An 18360-nucleotide genomic window follows, 5' to 3' on the forward strand; every position below is an offset into this window, starting at 1 on the left:
AATTGGGGATTAAGGGGTTTGTGGAATGGGTGGATGAGATGGATGGAATGGAAAGAGAAATTGGGGATTAATGGGTTTGTGGAATGGGTGGATAGAGATGGATGGGATGGAAAGAGAAATTGGGGATTAATGGGTTTGTGGAATCAGATTAAGGGGTTTATGGAATGGGAGGATGAGATGGATGGGATGGAAAGAGAAATTGGGGATTAATGGGTTTATGGAATGGGAGGATGAGATGGTAAGATAAGTTAGGAATTAATGGGTTTATGGAATGGGTGGATGAGATGGTAAGAGAAGTTAGGAATTAATGGGTTTATGGAATGGGAGGATGAGATGGAAAGAGAAATTGGGGATTAATGGGTTTGTGGGATGGGTGGATGGGATGGGAAGGAAATTGGGGATTAATGGGTTTGTGGAATGGGAGGATGAGATGGAAAGAGAAATTGGGAATTAATGGGTTTATGGTAGTGTGTTGTTGAGCTATATGAGCTTTTTTTTTTCTTTCTTTCTTTCTTTTAATCAGGTAGTGGGTATCGTAACCTTTATATATCAAGCTAGACAAAATAAATAAATAAATAAATAAATAAATATTTATATATAAACTAGCATTAACATGAAAATAACCACCAATATATATATATAATATATATATATATATATATATATATATATATATATATATATATATATATATATATATATATATATATATATAACTTCTCTCAAACAAAAACACGGTACAAAACAACACAGAAAAAATCCATCCACAAAAAAAAAATAATAAAAAAAAAATAATAATAATAATAATAAATAAATAAATAAATAAATAAATAACCTACCTTCAAACTTTCTCCGTGAACGAACACCTGAGCGACGTATTGCGATCTTACGTAAATATTTTCAATTTTCTCTGGTGCGATGTATTCACCTTGAGAAAGCTTAAAGATGTGTTTCTTGCGGTCGATAATCTTCAGTGTCCCGCTCTGTGTGAAAAAAAAAAGGTTTTTATATCATGGATTAATTAAATTATAAAGGTGAATGGAGAGGGGTCGGGGATAACATGGCGCTGGTTTTAGGATTTTTGAGGGAGTTTGTTTAAGTTATGTTGGGATTTTCTACTTTTTCTTTTTCTCCTTTTTTTAAAAATTCTTCGTCTCCTTCTCCTTATTCTCTTTCTCATTTTTGTTCTCCTCCTCCTTCTCTTTCTCTTCCTTCTCCCTCTCATTCTCATTCTCTTTTTCATTCTCCTCCTCCTTTTCCTCCTCCTCCTTCTCTCTCTCTTCCTTCTCCCTCTCATTCTCATTCTCCTCCTCCTTCTCTTCCTTCTCCTCCTCTTCCCTCTCCCTCTTATTCTCTTCCTCCTCCTCCTTCTCTTCCCTCTCCCTCTCATTCTCTTCCTCCTCCTCCTTCCTCTCCTCCTTTTCCCTCCCCTTCTTCTCCTTCTTCTTCTTTTTCTTCTTCTTGTTCTTTTCCTCCGCCTCCTCCTCTTCCTCTCCCCCTCCTCCTCCTCTTCCTCTCCCTCTCCCTCTCCTTTTCCCACCCACTCCCCCCTCCATCCCACCCCCTCCCCTCCTACCCACCCACTCCCACCCTTCCCCACACACTCCCCCCTCCCTTTCTCCCACCCACCCTTCCCATCCTTTCCCACTCCCCTCCCTTCCATAAGCCAGCCCTACTTACCCCCTCCCCCTCCCCTTCCCTAAGCCCCTAACCCAGCCGTACTCACCGGCAGCCACTGGCCGATATCCCCCGTGTGAAGCCATCCTCCGGCGTCCACAGCCTCCTTCGTCTTCTCGGGGTCCTTGAAGTATCCTTTGAACACGTTCGAGCCTTTGATGCACACCTCGCCTTGTCCTGCGAAGGGGAGTTTGACCGAAGGATATAATCACAAGAAATCAAAATGTGCAGAATGAATTACGGTAATTAGGGGGGTGGGGGGTTATGATTGTAATGGGGGGTGGGGTGGGGGAGTTATGATTGTAATGGGGGGTGGGGGCGAGGGGGTGGGGGTTATGATTGTAATTAGGGGCGGGGGGGGGGGGTGAAGAAGGACTTTGTTGTTGGTTGAAGGGTTGAGGGTGTTTGGTGTGTGGGTGGGTGGGTGTGTTTGGTGGTGGGTGGGGATGTGTGTGAGAGTGTGTGTGTGTTTGGGGGCGAGGTTGTGTGCGTGAACGTGCGTGTGAGTGTGCTACTTACTATATATATATCCATGTGTATGTGCGATTACATATTTCCAAACCCATATACATATACAGACTTTATATAAAAAAAAACACACACGAATATCCACATATCCAACATAACCCCCACATCACACCCACCCATCCCATCCCATCCCAACCCAGCATAGCATTACCACGACATCGCAATACGAACCTTGTGCAGCATAGTAGTCCATGTCGGGAACATCCACCAGTTTGATAGCATTGCATGCAATGGGCGGGCCCACGTGGTCAGGTCGATAGTCCCCCTGGATAGTAAGGGTGGCTGGAGCTCCACATTCCGTCTGTCCATAGCCTTCTACTATCTGTTGAGGGGGGGAGGGGAGGGGTAGAGAGGGGGGAAGGGAGGGGTAGAGAGGGAAGTATAAGCATGAGGAAACTTCGCAATTATTGTAAGAATTTAAAGTTATTTTTTTTTTGTGAGTTTTGTATTTTTGTTGTCGTTGTTATTATCATTGTAAGGATTCAAAGTGATTTTTTTCGTGGGTATTGTATCTTTGTTATCGTTATTATTATCATTATCGTTATCTTTATCTGTTATTATTGTTATCATTATCATCACAATTATCGTTCAGTTAATGATAGGGTCATTGTATTTTTGTTATCGTTATCATCATCGTTATTGATATCTATTATCGTTATCATTATTATCACAATTATCATTCAGTTAATCTTAGGATCATTTAGTGTCATTATGAACAAATGGGATGGGAATAATATAAATTAATGAAGTTATTTAAAGTTAAGTGTAGATGTACGCAAAAACATCACTTCCTTTCTGTTTTTCTTCTTTATTTAAAATCAAAACACTGAATAACACTGAAATATATAAATAAATTTGACCATATGACCAGACCAAAAAAAAAGAAATCAAAATATGCAGAATGAATTAATGAAAGTGAAACCTCTTACAGAACTATATGCAGTAACATTGCGTAAAAAAACATGAAAATATCATATTTGATATTCATTTAGAACAAGTTATACAGAACTAGCATATTTTACCTTAGTTCACTAAATATAATACACACACACACACACACACTCATCCTCACTCACTCCCCCATTCACTCCCACACCCACCCACTCATACACACACACACACTCATCCTCACTCACTCCCGCACCCACACCCCAACACCCCACACCATCTCCCACACCCACACACCCTCCCCCACACCCACACACCCTCCCCCACACCCACACACCCTCCCCCACACTCACACACACCCCAACACCTCCTCCCACTCACAAACACAAACACACCCACCCACACACCCTTTTCCACACCCACACATCCTCCCTCAACCCCCCAACCCCCACACCCCAAACCCCCCACCCTCTCCCACACTCACACACCCTTCCCCACATTCACACACCCTCTCCTTACCCTCCCATCCCCCCCCCCACACCCAAACCCCCACACCCACACACCCTCCCACCCACACCCAAACCCCCCACCCACCCACACCCACCCACAGCCTCTCCCAACCCCCCCACACCCACACACCCTCCCCCACACCCTCCCACAAACCCTCTCCCACACCCACACACCCACACCCACCCACTCACCACGCAGCCGAGCGCGACTCTCATGAAGGTGAGGACGTTGCCAGCGAGGGGCGCCGACCCCACCACCAGCAGGCGGAGGCGGCCGCCCATCCCGTCTTGGACTTTCTTGAAGACCAGCTTGTCCCAGATCGACGATTTTCTGATCACGCCCCTGGAAGGTTTTGGAAATTTTTGAGTTTTTTAGGATTGTGATGATTTTTTTTTCTTTTTTATTTTTTGGTGTGTGGTTGTATGTGTGTGTGTGTGCGCGCGCGCGCGCGAGTGTGTGTGTGTGTGTGTGTGTGTGTGGTGGATGGGTTAGTTTTAGGATTTTTTTTCTTTTTTTGGTGGTGGTGGTGATTAAAGATTCATATAATTAGTTTATGTTTGTTTGTTTGTTTGTTTTTGTTTTTCTTTCAGTTGCTTTTTTTTCGGTAGTTCTCCTCCACCTTCTCCTCCCTTTTCTCTTTCCCTCTCCCTCTCCCTCTCCACTTTCCCTCTCATTCACATTTTCCTCCTCCCTCTTCCTCTTCCTCCTCCTCCTCCTCCTCCTCCTCCATCTTTTCTCTCTCCCTTTCCTTTTCCCTCTCCCTCTCCCTCTCTCTTTCCCACTTTCCCATCCTCCCCCCCTCCCCATCCCACCTCCCACCCTTCCACCCTCCCCTCCCCCATACCCCTTCCCCCTACCCCCCTTCCACCACCCTCCCCCCATCCCCCCCCATCCCCCCCTACCTCCACATCCCCCCCTCCCTCTCCCACCCACCCAGCACCTCACCTCTCCAAGTCGGACTTTTTACTCGCCGTGGCCATCTTGAGCATCCCTCTCCCTTTCCCCACCCCCATCCCTCCCCCCATCCCTACCCACCCTTTCCCCCCCACCCTACCCCCATCCCCATCCCCCTTCCCCCATCCCCCACCCTCCCATACCCCCTTAAACCCCCTTCCCCCTCCCCCACCTCCCACCCACCCAGCACCTCACCTCTCCAAGTCGGACTTTTTACTCGCCGTGGCCATCTTGAGCATCAGCTTCTTGAACGACGACCCGTTGACGGAGGTGGTGACCTTGTCGTACACCCTGTTCATCAGCCGAGGCACCGACGGGGTGATGGTGGGTCGCAGGGCCTTATAGTCGTCGGCGAGGTTACGAATGTCGCCGGAGAAGAACCCCACGGCGCCGCCCGCGATGTACACGGCCACCTCGCAGCAGCGCTCGAGCATGTGGGCGAGCGGCAGGAAGGAGATCATGACGTCACTCTGTGGAGGAGATAAGGAGGGGGTGAGGGGGTGGTGAGAGGGAGAGGGTGGTGAGAGGGGGTGAGGGGGTGGTGGTGAGAGGGGGGGTGGTTATGAGAGGGGGTGGTGAGAGGGGGTTGAGAGGGAGAGAGAGAGAGAGAGAGAGAGAGAGAGAGAGAGAGAGAGAGAGAGAGAGAGAGAGAGAGAGAGAGAGAGAGAGAGAACGAGAAAGAAAGAGAGTAAGGGGGAGAGAAAGAAAGAGAGAGAGCCAGAAAAAAAAACATTAGAAGAGAGAAAGGGGGGGAAGAGAGAGAGAGAGAAAGAAAGAGAAAGAGAGAGAAAGAAAGAGAAAGAGAGGGAAAGAAAGACCGATAGACACAGAAACAGAGAAACATGGACAGATAAAAAAAACAGACACAAAAACAGACCAACCCAGAGACTTAGAAAAAGGCAAACACTCTATAACTGATACCTATTTTTATCAAATTTACCTTATTTATAGCGTCCAGTTTAATTTAACAAAAAACAAATAATAATAATAATAATAATGACATGATTTTCGTATATCTATTAAAAATGAAAATTTAAAAAAAGAGAAGGGAAAAAACGTTATTCTAAAAAAAATTATAAGATTCTTTGGAATAATATAATGACATAAGACAAAAAAAAACGAAATGATAATGAATTCTATCTAAACTCATTTATAATGAAGGACTATTTAGAATAAATTATACTAAATACATATCAATCCTCAAAGATTAATTGAAATAGAGAGAGAGAGAGAGAGAGAGAGAGAGAGAGAGAGAAAGAAAGAGAGAGAGAGAGACAGACAGAGAGAGAGAAAGAGAGAGAGAGAGAGAGAGAGAGAGAGAGAGAGAAAGAAAGAAAGAGAGAAAGAGAGAGAGACAGACAGAGAGAGAGAAAGAGAGAGAGAGAGAGAGAGAGAAAGGTAGAGAAAGAGAGAGAGAGAGAACAGAGAAAGAGAGAGAAAGAGAGAGAAAGAGAGAGAGAGAGACAGAGAGAGAAAGAGAGACAGACAGACAGAGAGAGAGAGAGACAGACAGAGAGAGAAAGAGAACGAGAAAGAGAGAAAGAGACAGAAAGAGAAAGAAAGAGAGAGAAAAAAAACATAAATCATAATCCTATTAATAAAAAAACCCCGTACCTTATGTGGCTTGTGTTCTGCAAGCTGCAAGAGCGTCGCCGACACGTCTGCAACAACGTTTTCGTGAGACAGCATGACGCCCTTGGGGTGACCGGTGGTGCCAGATGTATAACAAATCGTGCAGAGGTCATCCGGCTGTGGTGGCTGCAAGAATAAAGGGGGGATGAATATCTTAGGAGATAGATAGATAGATGGATGGATAGATAGGTGGATGGATTGATGGAAGAGGGTGTTTGGGTGGGTGGGTTTGGGTGGATAGGTAGGTGGGTGGGTGGATGGATGGAAGGGTGTGTGTGTGAATAGATGGGGGGATGGATAACCATATAGATATATAGATACATAGATAAACAGACACATATATACATAGATAGCCAGATATACACTTAAATATACGTAATTTGTCCAAAGTTTCTTAAATAGTTACACTGTGTTACAAAGGCACTTACGCGGCATTATTAATAATCATCATAAGTATCATTATCATTATTATTCTTATAATTTAGTAACATAATATTATTTATTACTTTATCATCAATTTATCATCATTTTCGTTCCTGTAATAATAACAATAATAATGATATTATAACGAGAACCATCCTCTATGAATAATTTAATCCCATTATCCAAACAAAAGACAAATTGCCAACGAAGATATTTAGAATTAGTAGAAGAATGATTATGATGAACGTTGCTTATATTAATAATTCTGGAATAACAACGAAACAAGCAAACTGCCAATTAGACTTTCTAAACTACCTATTAGCATAAAAGAGAATTGTTATATTGTCGTTATTTGATTCAAAATTTATCCATTTTAGTGTAAGAAAAGTCATTTTTCTAATTTAAAAAAATTATCTTATCACTGTTTGGTCAAATATCACAATATGATTATCTATATTACTTTTGACAAAATATATATCTTTTGTATATACATCAATATATACCATATATCTTTTAGCAAAATTATGTTACAGAATTATTAAACCGTAGAATTATCTAAAAAAAAATAATAATAATCTTTAACAAAAACAGTTTATCGAAAATATTTCGTTATATCTTTTCATAAAACTGGCTTATTACGGAATTATCTACCCTAAAAAAATCACACATCACAAACTGATCTGATCACAGAATTCCCTGACCACAGAGTTATCTAATTACAAAATTCCCTCACCACAGAATTATCTCATCACAGACTTCCCTCACCACAGACTTCCCTCATCACAGACTTCCCTCACCACAGACTTCCCTCACCACAGACTTCCCTCACCACAGACTTCCCTCACCACAGACTTCCCTCACCACAGACTTCCCTCACCACAGACTTCCCTCACCACAGACTTCCCTCACCACAGACTTCCCTCACCACAGACTTCCCTCACCACAGACTTCCCTCACCACAGACTTCCCTCACCACAGACTTCCCTCACCACAGACTTCCCTCACCAGAGACTTCCCTCACCACAGACTTCCCTCACCACAGACTTCCCTCACCACAGACTTCCCTCACCACAGACTTCCCTCACCACAGACTTCCCTCACCACAGACTTCCCTCACCACAGACTTCCCTCACCACAGACTTCCCTCACCACAGACTTCCCTCACCACAGACTTCCCTCACCAGAGACTTCCCTCACCACAGACTTCCCTCACCACAGACTTCCCTCACCACAGACTTCCCTCACCACAGACTTCCCTCACCACAGACTTCCCTCACCACAGACTTCCCTCACCACAGACTTCCCTCACCACAGACTTCCCTCACCACAGACTTCCCTCACCAGAGACTTCCCTCACCGCAGAAATCCCGCCCTCGTCCCAGCTTTCCCCTCGCCCCCGCCCTCATCCTACCTTTCCCCCCGCCCCCGCCCCCGCCCCCGCCCTTGTCCCAGCTTTCCCCCCGCCCCCGCCCTTGTCCCAGCTTTCCCCTCGCCCCCGCCCTCGTCCCAGCTTTCCCCTCGCCCCCGCCCTCGTCCCAGCTTTCCCCCCGCCCCCGCCCTCGTCCCAGCTTTCCCCCCGCCCTCGCCCCCGCCCTCGTCCCAGCTTTCCCCCCGCCCCCGCCCTCGTCCCAGCTTTCCCCTCGCCCCCGCCCTCGTCCCAGCTTTCCCCTCGCCCCCGCCCTCGTCCCAGCTTTCCCCCCGCCCCCGCCCTCGTCCCAGCTTTCCCCTCGCCCACGCCCCCGCCCCCGCCCTTGTCCCAGCTTTCCCCTCGCCCACGCCCCCGCCCCCGCCCTCGTCCTAGCTTTCCCCCCGCCCCCGCCCTTGTCCCAGCTTTCCCCCCGCCCCCGCCCTCGTCCCAGCTTTCCCCTCGCCCACGCCCCCGCCCCCGCCCTCGTCCCAGCTTTCCCCTCGCCCACGCCCCCGCCCCCGCCCTCGTCCCAGCTTTCCCCTCGCCCCCGCCCCCGCCCTCGCCCCTGCTCCCGCCCCGCCCGCGCCCCCGGCCCTGCTTTCCCCTCGCCCACGCCCCCGCCCCCGCCCTCGTCCCAGCTTTCCCCTCGCCCACGCCCCCGCCCCCGCCCTCGTCCCAGCTTTCCCCCCGCCCCCGCCCTTGTCCCAGCTTTCCCCTCGCCCCCGCCCTCGTCCCAGCTTTCCCCTCGCCCCCGCCCTCGTCCCAGCTTGCCCCCCGCCCCCGCCCTCGTCCCAGCTTTCCCCCCGCCCCCGCCCTCGTCCCAGCTTTCCCCCCGCCCCCGCCCCCGCCCCCGCCCTCGTCCCAGCTTTCCCCCCGCCCCCGCCCTCGTCCCAGCTTTCCCCTCGCCCCCGCCCTCGTCCTAGCTTTCCCCCCGCCCCCGCCCCCGCCCCCGCCCTTGTCCCAGCTTTCCCCCCGCCCCCGCCCTTGTCCCAGCTTTCCCCTCGCCCCCGCCCTCGTCCCAGCTTTCCCCTCGCCCCCGCCCCCGCCCCCGCCCTCCTCCCAGCTTTCCCCGCGCCCTCGTCCCCGCCCCAGCTTTCCCCCCGCCCCCGCCCTCGTCCCAGCTTTCCCCCCGCCCCCCCCCCCGCCCCCGCCCTTGTCCCAGCCTTCCCCCCCCCGCCCTCTCCCAGCTTCCCCCCGCCCCCCTCGCCTAGCTTTCCCCCGCCCCCGCCCTGTCCCAGCTTTCCCCCCGCCCCGCCCTTGTCCCAGCTTTCCCCCGCCCCGCCCTTGTCCCAGCTTTCCCCCCCCCCGCCCCCGCCCCCCCCTTGTCCCAGCTTTCCCCCCCCGCCCCCGTCCCACCCCGCTTTCCCCCCCGCCCCCGCCTCCCCCCGCCCCCGCCCTCGTCCCAGCTTTCCCCCCGCCCCCGCCCTCGTCCCAGCTTTCCCCCCGCCCTCGTCCCCGCCCCAGCTTTCCCCCCGCCCCCGCCCTCGTCCCAGCTTTCCCCCCGCCCCCGCCCTCGTCCCAGCTTTCCCCTCGCCCCCGCCCTTGTCCCAGCTTTCCCCTCGCCCCCGCCCTTGTCCCAGCTTTCCCCTCGCCCCCGCCCTCGTCCCAGCTTTCCCCTCGCCCCCGCCCTCGTCCCACCTTTCCCCTCGCCCCCGCCCTCGTCCCAGCTTTCCCCTCGCCCCCGGCCTCGTCCCACCTTCCCGCTCCCTCCCGGCCTCGGCCGTGCTGTCCCGTCGCCCCCGCCCTTGTCCCAGCTTTCCCCTCGCCCCCGCCCTCGTCCCAGCTTTCCCCTCGCCCCCGCCCTCGTCCCAGCTTTCCCCCACGCCCCCGCCCCCGCCCCAGCTTTCCCTCGCCCCCGCCCCCGTCCCCCCCCTCCCCCCCCCCCTGTCCCAGCTTTCCCCTCGCCCCCGCCCTCGTCCCAGCTTTCCCCTCGCCCCCGCCCTTGTCCCAGCTTTCCCCTCGCCCCCCCCTCGTCCCAGCTTTGCCCCCGCCCCGCCCTTGTCCCAGCTTTCCCCCTCGCCCCCGCCCTCGTCCCAGCTTTCCCCTCGCCCCCGCCCTTGTCCCAGCTTTCCCCTCGCCCCCGCCCTCGTCCCAGCTTTCCCCTCGCCCCCGCCCTCGTCCCAGCTTTCCCCTCGCCCCCGCCCTCGTCCCAGCTTTCCCCTCGCCCCCGCCCTCGTCCCAGCTTTCCCCTCGCCCCCGCCCTCGTCCCAGCTTTCCCCTCGCCCCCGCCCTCGTCCCAGCTTTCCCCATCGCCCCCGCCCTCGTCCCAGCTTTCCCCCCCCCGCTTTCATCATCCCCCGCCCCCGCCCCCGTCCCCAGCTTTCCCCCCGCCCCCGCCCTCGTCCCAGGTTTCCCTTCGCCCCCGCCCTCGTCCCAGCTTTCCCCCGCCCGCCCTCCCAGCATTCCCCCTCGCCCCCGCCCTGTCCCTTGCCCCAGCCTTCCCCCCGCCCCCGCCCTCGTCCCAGCTTTCCCCTCGCCCCCGCCCTCGTCCCAGCTTTCCCCTCGCCCCCGCCCTCGTCCCAGCTTTCCCCTCGCCCCCGCCCTCGTCCCAGCTTTCCCCTCGCCCCCGCCCTCGTCCCAGCTTTCCCCCCGCCCCCGCCCTCGTCCCAGCTTTCCCCTCGCCCCCGCCCTCGTCCCAGCTTTCCCCTCGCCCCCGCCCTTGTCCCAGCTTTCCCCTCGCCCCCGCCCTCGTCCCAGCTTTCCCCTCGCCCCCGCCCTTGTCCCAGCTTTCCCCTCGCCCCCGCCCTCGTCCCAGCTTTCCCCTCGCCCCCGCCCTCGTCCTAGCTTTCCCCTCGCCCCCGCCCTTGTCCCAGCTTTCCCCCCGCCCCCGCCCTCGTCCCGGCTTTCCCCTCGCCCCCGCCCCCGCCCTCGTCCCCGCCCTCGTCCCAGCTTTCCCCTCGCCCCCGCCCCTGCCCTCGTCCCAGCTTTCCCCCCGCCCTCGCCCCCGCCCTCGTCCCAAAGCTTTCCCCTCGCCCCCGCCCTCGTCCCCGCTTTCCCCCCGCCCCCGCCCTCGTCCCATCTTTCCCCGCGCCCCCGCCCACACCCCATCTTTCCCCGCGCCCCCGCCCCCGTCCCAGCTTTCCCCGCGCCCCCCGCCCTCGTCCCAGCTTTCCCCTCGCCCCCTCCCCCGCCCCCGCCCTCGTCCCAGCTTTCCCCCCGCCCTCGTCCCAGCTTTCCCCTCGCCCCCTCCCCCGCCCCCGCCCCCGCCCCAGCTTTCCCCTCGCCCCCGCCCCAGCTTTCCCCCCGCCCCCGCCCCAGCCCCTCGTCCCAGCTTTCCCCTCGCCGCCACTCACCAACTCTGGAATGTCGCTGGCTGCTCCGAGGCTCTCTATCTGCTCGAAAAACTTGATGGTGATGCCCAGCTTCTTGGCCCTCTCGGCGGTCTCGGGGCTGACGTCCTTCATGGCCACGAGCATTTTGAGGCATTTCGGGGGACTCTGCAGGAGCTGGCTCATCTTGCGGTCGTCTTGGCACACCACCGTCGTGATGGAGGCTTCGGGAAGGGAGGGAGAGAGAGAGAGAGAGGTCAGAACTTATCATTATATATATTTTTCTTTCTTTCTTTCTTTCTTACTTTTTTCTTTCTTTTTTTCTTTTTTTTCTTTCTTTCTTTTTTGCTTTTTTTCTTCTTCTTCTTTTTTTTTCTTTTTTTTTTTTGCTTTTCTTTTTTTCTTTCTTTTTTTACTTTTTTTTTTCTTTTCTTTTTTCTTTTTTTTTGCTTTTCTTTTTTTAATTTGAAAACTTGAAGGCACGTTAATAACCCCCTTGTGAGAAATTGACCGTTTTCCTTCCCACTCTCGAAAACAAGCCTAAAATCCATTTACCCCGAGTCCAATCCCCTCACTCTAGAAGGCTTCCCCCCTCCCCCCTTCCCCCCCCCAAAAAAAAAAGCCAAAAAACCCAGACAACCAAAGCCCCCCAAAAAAACCCTTACCTTGATTGATGATGAAATTACAAGCTTCGGGCCCCAGCGTGTCGTAAAGGGGCACAATAACCATCGACTGGCAATAGAGTCCCTGCTCGGTGAGGATCCACTCGGGGCAATTCTGCGAGTAGATCCCGACGAAGGTCTCGGGTCCCGAAGGCAGGCCGCTGGCAACGAGTCCGGCACCGAAGTTCTTGGCCCGAAGGAGTGCCTCGTTGTAGTGTAGCCATTGGTACGGTTTGCCAGGGCCTTCTCTCCACCCGAGGCACGGGCCGTTGTCTGTGGGAAGGGCGGGAGTCAGGAGCTAGGTTGGGTCAAGCATTTGGTATTTGATGTGGGTGGTATTTGGTATTTGATGTGGCTGGTATTTGGTGGTATTTGGTATTTATTGGGTCAAGCATTTGGTATTTCATGTGGGTGGTATTTGGTATTTGATGTGGGTGGTATGTGGTATGTTTGATGTGGGTGGTATTTGGTATTTGATGTGGGTGGTATTTGGTATGTTTGATGTGGGTGGTATTTGGTATTTCATGTGGGTGGTATTTGGTATTTGACGTGGGTGGTATTTGGTATTTGACGTGGGTGGTATTTGGTATTTGACGTGGGTGGTATTTGGTATTTGATGTGGGTGGTATTTGGTATTTGATGTGGGTGGTATTTGGTGGTATTTGGTATTTGATGTGGGTGGTATTTGGTATTTGATGTGGGTGGTATTTGGTATGTTTGATGTGGGTGGTATTTGGTATTTCATGTGGGTGGTATTTGGTATTTGACGTGGGTGGTATTTGGTATTTGACGTGGGTGGTATTTGGTATTTGACGTGGGTGGTATTTGGTATTTGATGTGGGTGGTATTTGGTGGTATTTGGTATTTGATGTGGGTGGTATTTGGTGGTATTTGGTATTTGATGTGGGTGGTATTTGGTGGTATTTGGTATTTGATGTGGGTGGTATTTGGTATTTGATGTGGGTGGTATTTGGTATTTGATGTGGGTGGTATTTGGTATTTGATGTGGGTGGTATTTGGTATGTTTGATGTGGGTGGTATTTGGTATATTTGATGTGGGTGGTATTTGGTATATTTGATGTGGGTGGTATTTGGTATATTTGATGTGGGTGGTATTTGGTATATTTGATGAGGCTGGTATTTGGTATTTGATGTGGGTGATATTTGGTATCTGATGTGGGTGGTATTTGGTATTTTATGTGGGTGGTATTTGGTATGTTTGATGTGGGTGGTATTTGGTAATATTAATATTTTCACCAAGGAAACTGAGACTCTAAACCATATACGAATTGCATAATCCATGCACAATGCATTCCCACTGCCTCTCTTAAAACATTTTGATGCCTATGGATATATGAAAATATTTCTAACCATTCATCAAAGTATTAAAAATAATTCACCAGTCTTAATCATTTTACTCCCTTAGAAAAACACGAAGAGAGTGCATCCTTACCATCATCATCACATCATTACCTTCATCACCACATCCTCACCATCATCACCACATCCTCACCATCATCACCACATCCTCACCATCATCACCACATCCTCACCATCATCACCACATCCTCACCATCATCATCACATCCTCACCATCATCACCACATCCTCACCATCATCACCACATCCTCACCATCATCACCACATCCTCACCATCATCACCACATCCTCACCATCATCACCACATCCTCACCATCATCACCACATCCTCACCATCATCACCACATCCTCACCATCATCACCACATCCTCACCATCACCACCACATCCTCACCATCATCACCACATCCTCACCATCATCACCACATCCTCACCATCATCACCACATCCTCACCATCATCACCACATCCTCACCATCATCACCACATCCTCACCATCCTCACCATCATCACCACATCCTCACCATCATCACCACATCCTCACCATCATCACCACATCCTCACCATCATCATCACATCCTCACCATCATCACCACATCCTCACCATCATCACCACATCCTCACCATCATCACCACATCCTCACCATCATCACCACATCCTCACCATCATCACCACATCCTCACCATCATCACCACATCCTCACCATCATCACCACATCCTCACCATCATCACTTCATCCTCACCATCATCACCACATCCTCACCATCATCACCACATCCTCACCATCATCACCACATCCTCACCATCATCACCACATCCTCACCATCATCACCACATCCTCACCATCATCACCACATCCTCACCATCATCACCACATCCTCACCATCATCACCACATCCTCACCATCATCACCATCATCATAACATCCTCACCATCATCACCACATCCTCACCATCATCATAACATCCTCACCATCATCACCACATCCTCACCATCACCACCACATCCTCACCATCATCACCACATCCTCACCATCAACACCACATCCTCACCATCATCACCACATCCTCACCATCAACACCACATCCTCACCATCATCACCACATCCTCACCATCATCATCACATCCTCACCATCATCACATCCTCACCATCATCACCACATCCTCACCATCATCACCACATCCTCACCATCATCCTCACCATCATCACCATCATCACCACATCCTCACCATCATCACCACATCCTCACCATCATCACCACATCCTCACCATCATCACCACATCCTCACCATCATCACCATCATCACCACATCCTCACCATCATCACCACATCCTCACCATCATAACCCAAGCCTCACATCATACATCCTCACCATCATCACCACATCCTCACCATCATCACCACATCCTCACCATCATCACCACATCCTCACCATCATCATCACATCCTCACCATCATCACCACATCCTCACCATCATCACCACATCCTCACCATCATCACCACATCCTCACCATCATCACCACATCCTCACCATCATCACCACATCCTCACCATCATCACCACATCCTCACCATCATCACCACATCCTCACCATCATCACCACATCCTCACCATCATCACCACATCCTCACCATCATCACCACATCCTCACCATCATCACCACATCCTCACCATCATCACCACATCCTCACCATCATCACCATCATCACCACATCCTCACCACCACCACCACATCCTCACCATCATCTCCTCACCATCATCACCACATCCTCACCATCATCACCACATCCTCACCATCATCACCACATCCTCACCATCATCACCACATCCTCACCATCATCACCACATCCTCACCATCATCACCACATCCTCACCATCATCACCACATCCTCACCATCATCACCACATCCTCACCATCATCATCACATCCTCACTATCATCATACATCCTCACCATCATCACCACATCCTCACCATCATCACCACATCCTCACCATCATCACTTCATCCTCACCATCATCACCACATCCTCACCATCATCACTTCATCCTCACCATCATCACCACATCCTCACCATCATCACTTCATCCTCACCATCATCACTTCATCCTCACCATCATCATCACATCCTCACCATCATCACCACATCCTCACCATCATCACCACATCCTCACCATCATCACCTCATCCTCACCATCATCACCTCATCCTCACCATCATCACTTCATCCTCACCATCATCACTTCATCCTCACCATCATCACTTCATCCTCACCATCATCATCACATTCTCACCATCATCACTTCATCCTCACCATCATCACTTCATCCTCACCATCATCACTTCATCCTCACCATCATCACTTCATCCTCACCATCATCACTTCATCCTCACCATCATCATCACATCCTCACCATCATCACCACATCCTCACCATCATCATCACATCCTCACCATCATCATCACATCCTCACCATCATCACATTCTCACCATCATCACTTCATCCTCACCATCATCACTTCATCCTCACCATCATCATCACATCCTCACCATCATCACCACATCCTCACCATCATCACTTCATCCTCACCATCATCACCACATCCTCACCATCATCACCACATCCTCACCATCATCACCACATCCTCACCATCATCACTTCATCCTCACCATCATCACCACATCCTCACCATCATCACTTCATCCTCACCATCACCACCACATCCTCACCATCATCATCACATCCTCACCATCATCATCACATCCTCACCATCACCACCACATCCTCACCATCATCACCACATCCTCACCATCATCACCACATCCTCCTCATCATCACATCCTCACCATCATCACCACATCCTCACCATCATCATCACATCCTCACCATCATCACCACATCCTCACCATCATCACCACATCCTCACCATCATCACCACATCCTCACCATCATCACCACATCCTCACCATCATCATCACATCCTCACCATCATCACCACATCCTCACCATCATCATCACATCCTCACCATCATCACCACATCCTCACCATCATCATCATTACATCCTCACCATCATCACCACATCCTCACCATCATCATCACATCCTCACCATCATCACCACATCCTCACCATCATCATCACATCCTCACCATCATCACCACATCCTCACCATCATCACCACATCCTCACCATCATCACCACATCCTCACCATCATCACCACATCCTCACCATCATCACCACATCCTCACCATCATCATCACATCCTCACCATCATCACCACATCCTCACCATCATCATCATCACATCCTCACCATCATCATCACATCCTCACCATCATCACCACATCCTCACCATCATCATCATCACATCCTCACCATCATCATCACATCCTCACCATCATCATCATCACATCCTCACCATCATCATCACATCCTCACCATCATCATCATCACATCCTCACCATCATCACCACACCCTCACCATCATCATCATCACATCCTCACCATCATCACCACATCCTCACCATCATCACCACATCCTCACCATCATCATCACCACCATTTTTCTCTTTCTCCCCCCCTCCCCCCCCCCTCCCTTCTCCCCCCATCTCCCCGACCTGCCTCATCACACATCAAAATTATTCTCACGAAGCTTAGTCTTTGTGTGATCAGCTGTTCGCTTAGATTATACGACCTTCTGGCATTTCATGAGGTGGCCTTCCACATGGCACAAGCAGTATGTTGTTTTTGTGAGTGGAAAAAGGTGTGTTGGGTTTTTCAAAAGGGGAATTTGCCTGATTGAAAGGGACACTTTTATTTCCCTGATTTTGATTTCTTTCTCCTAACATTAACTAAAAGAACACTTTGTTTTTTCCTAACATTGATTAAAAGAACATTTTTCTCTTCCTAACATGAACTAAAAGAACACTTTGCTTTTCCTAACATTAAAAGAAAAAAATAGAAAAAAAACTGTGCTTTTCCGAACATTAACTATAAAAAACTGTGCTTTTCCGAACATTAACTATAAAAAAAAACTGTGCTTTTCCGAACATTAACTATAAAAAAAACTGTGCTTTTCCGAACATTAACTATAAAAAAAACTGTGCTTTTCCGAACATTAACTATAAAAAAAACTGTGCTTTTCCGAACATTAACTATAAAAAAAACTGTGCTTTTCCGAACATTAACTATAAAAAAACTGTGCTTTTCCGAACATTAACTATAAAAAACTGTGCTTTTCCGAACATTAACTATAAAAAAAACTGTGCTTTTCCGAACATTAACTATAAAAAAAACTGTGCTTTTCCGAACATTAACTATAAAAAAAACTGTGCTTTTCCGAACATTAACTATAAAAAAACTGTGCTTTTCCGAACATTAACTATAAAAAAACTGTGCTTTTCCGAACATTAACTATAAAAAAACTGTGCTTTTCCGAACATTAACTATAAAAAAACTGTGCTTTTCCGAACATTAACTATAAAAAAACTGTGCTTTTCCGAACATTAACTATAAAAAAACTGTGCTTTTCCGAACATTAACTATAAAAAAAACCGTGCTTTTCCGAACATTAACTATAAAAAAACCGTGCTTTTCCGAACATTAACTATAAAAAAAACTGTGCTTTTCCGAACATTAACTATAAAAAAACCGTGCTTTTCCGAACATTAACTATAAAAAAACTGCTTTTCCGAACATTAACTATAAAAAAACTTTGCTTTTCCGAACATTAACAAAAAGAACACTTTTTCTTCCCTGATTTTGATTGAATATGTACTTTTACTTTTCTTTGATTTTGAATATATAGTCAATGGTGATACAGAATGCACCTATGTTGATATGAAATATATGCGTGTGGATTTATGGATATGTTTCTATGTAAATGATGGAAAAATTTTACACCTATATTTATATAAACATCATTTGAACCGATGTTGATAAGTAATATATTGATTTCTTTTCTTATACATCGTGTATTTTTAACGTTTTACTAATAACTTTTTCTTCACTCAATACGGAATTTCCA

General features: G+C 49.8%; 1 protein-coding gene across 4 annotated transcripts in view; it reads right to left on the minus strand.

Moving 5' to 3' along the window:
- LOC122246898 (long-chain-fatty-acid--CoA ligase 1) overlaps window positions 1–18360 on the minus strand; it is an 82939-nt gene that overhangs the window by 3834 nt on the left and 60745 nt on the right. For all 4 annotated transcript variants that reach the window (XM_086542836.1, XM_086542835.1, XM_086542837.1 and 1 more), the window contains 8 exons: window positions 11955–12224; window positions 11314–11513; window positions 6172–6315; window positions 4753–5027; window positions 3795–3945; window positions 2377–2527; window positions 1727–1854; window positions 840–983 (listed from right to left, as the gene is read on the minus strand). In XM_086542836.1, the coding sequence (XP_086398962.1) occupies window positions 840–983; window positions 1727–1854; window positions 2377–2527; window positions 3795–3945; window positions 4753–5027; window positions 6172–6315; window positions 11314–11513; window positions 11955–12224 (1463 nt within the window). The remainder of the gene's footprint in view (window positions 1–839; window positions 984–1726; window positions 1855–2376; window positions 2528–3794; window positions 3946–4752; window positions 5028–6171; window positions 6316–11313; window positions 11514–11954; window positions 12225–18360) is intronic.

This window comes from Penaeus japonicus, unplaced genomic scaffold, assembly GCF_977035675.1.
Source record: "Penaeus japonicus unplaced genomic scaffold, GWHDUDI00000001_assembly GWHDUDI00000012, whole genome shotgun sequence".
In the NCBI taxonomy this organism is placed as follows: Eukaryota; Metazoa; Arthropoda; class Malacostraca; order Decapoda; family Penaeidae; genus Penaeus; species Penaeus japonicus.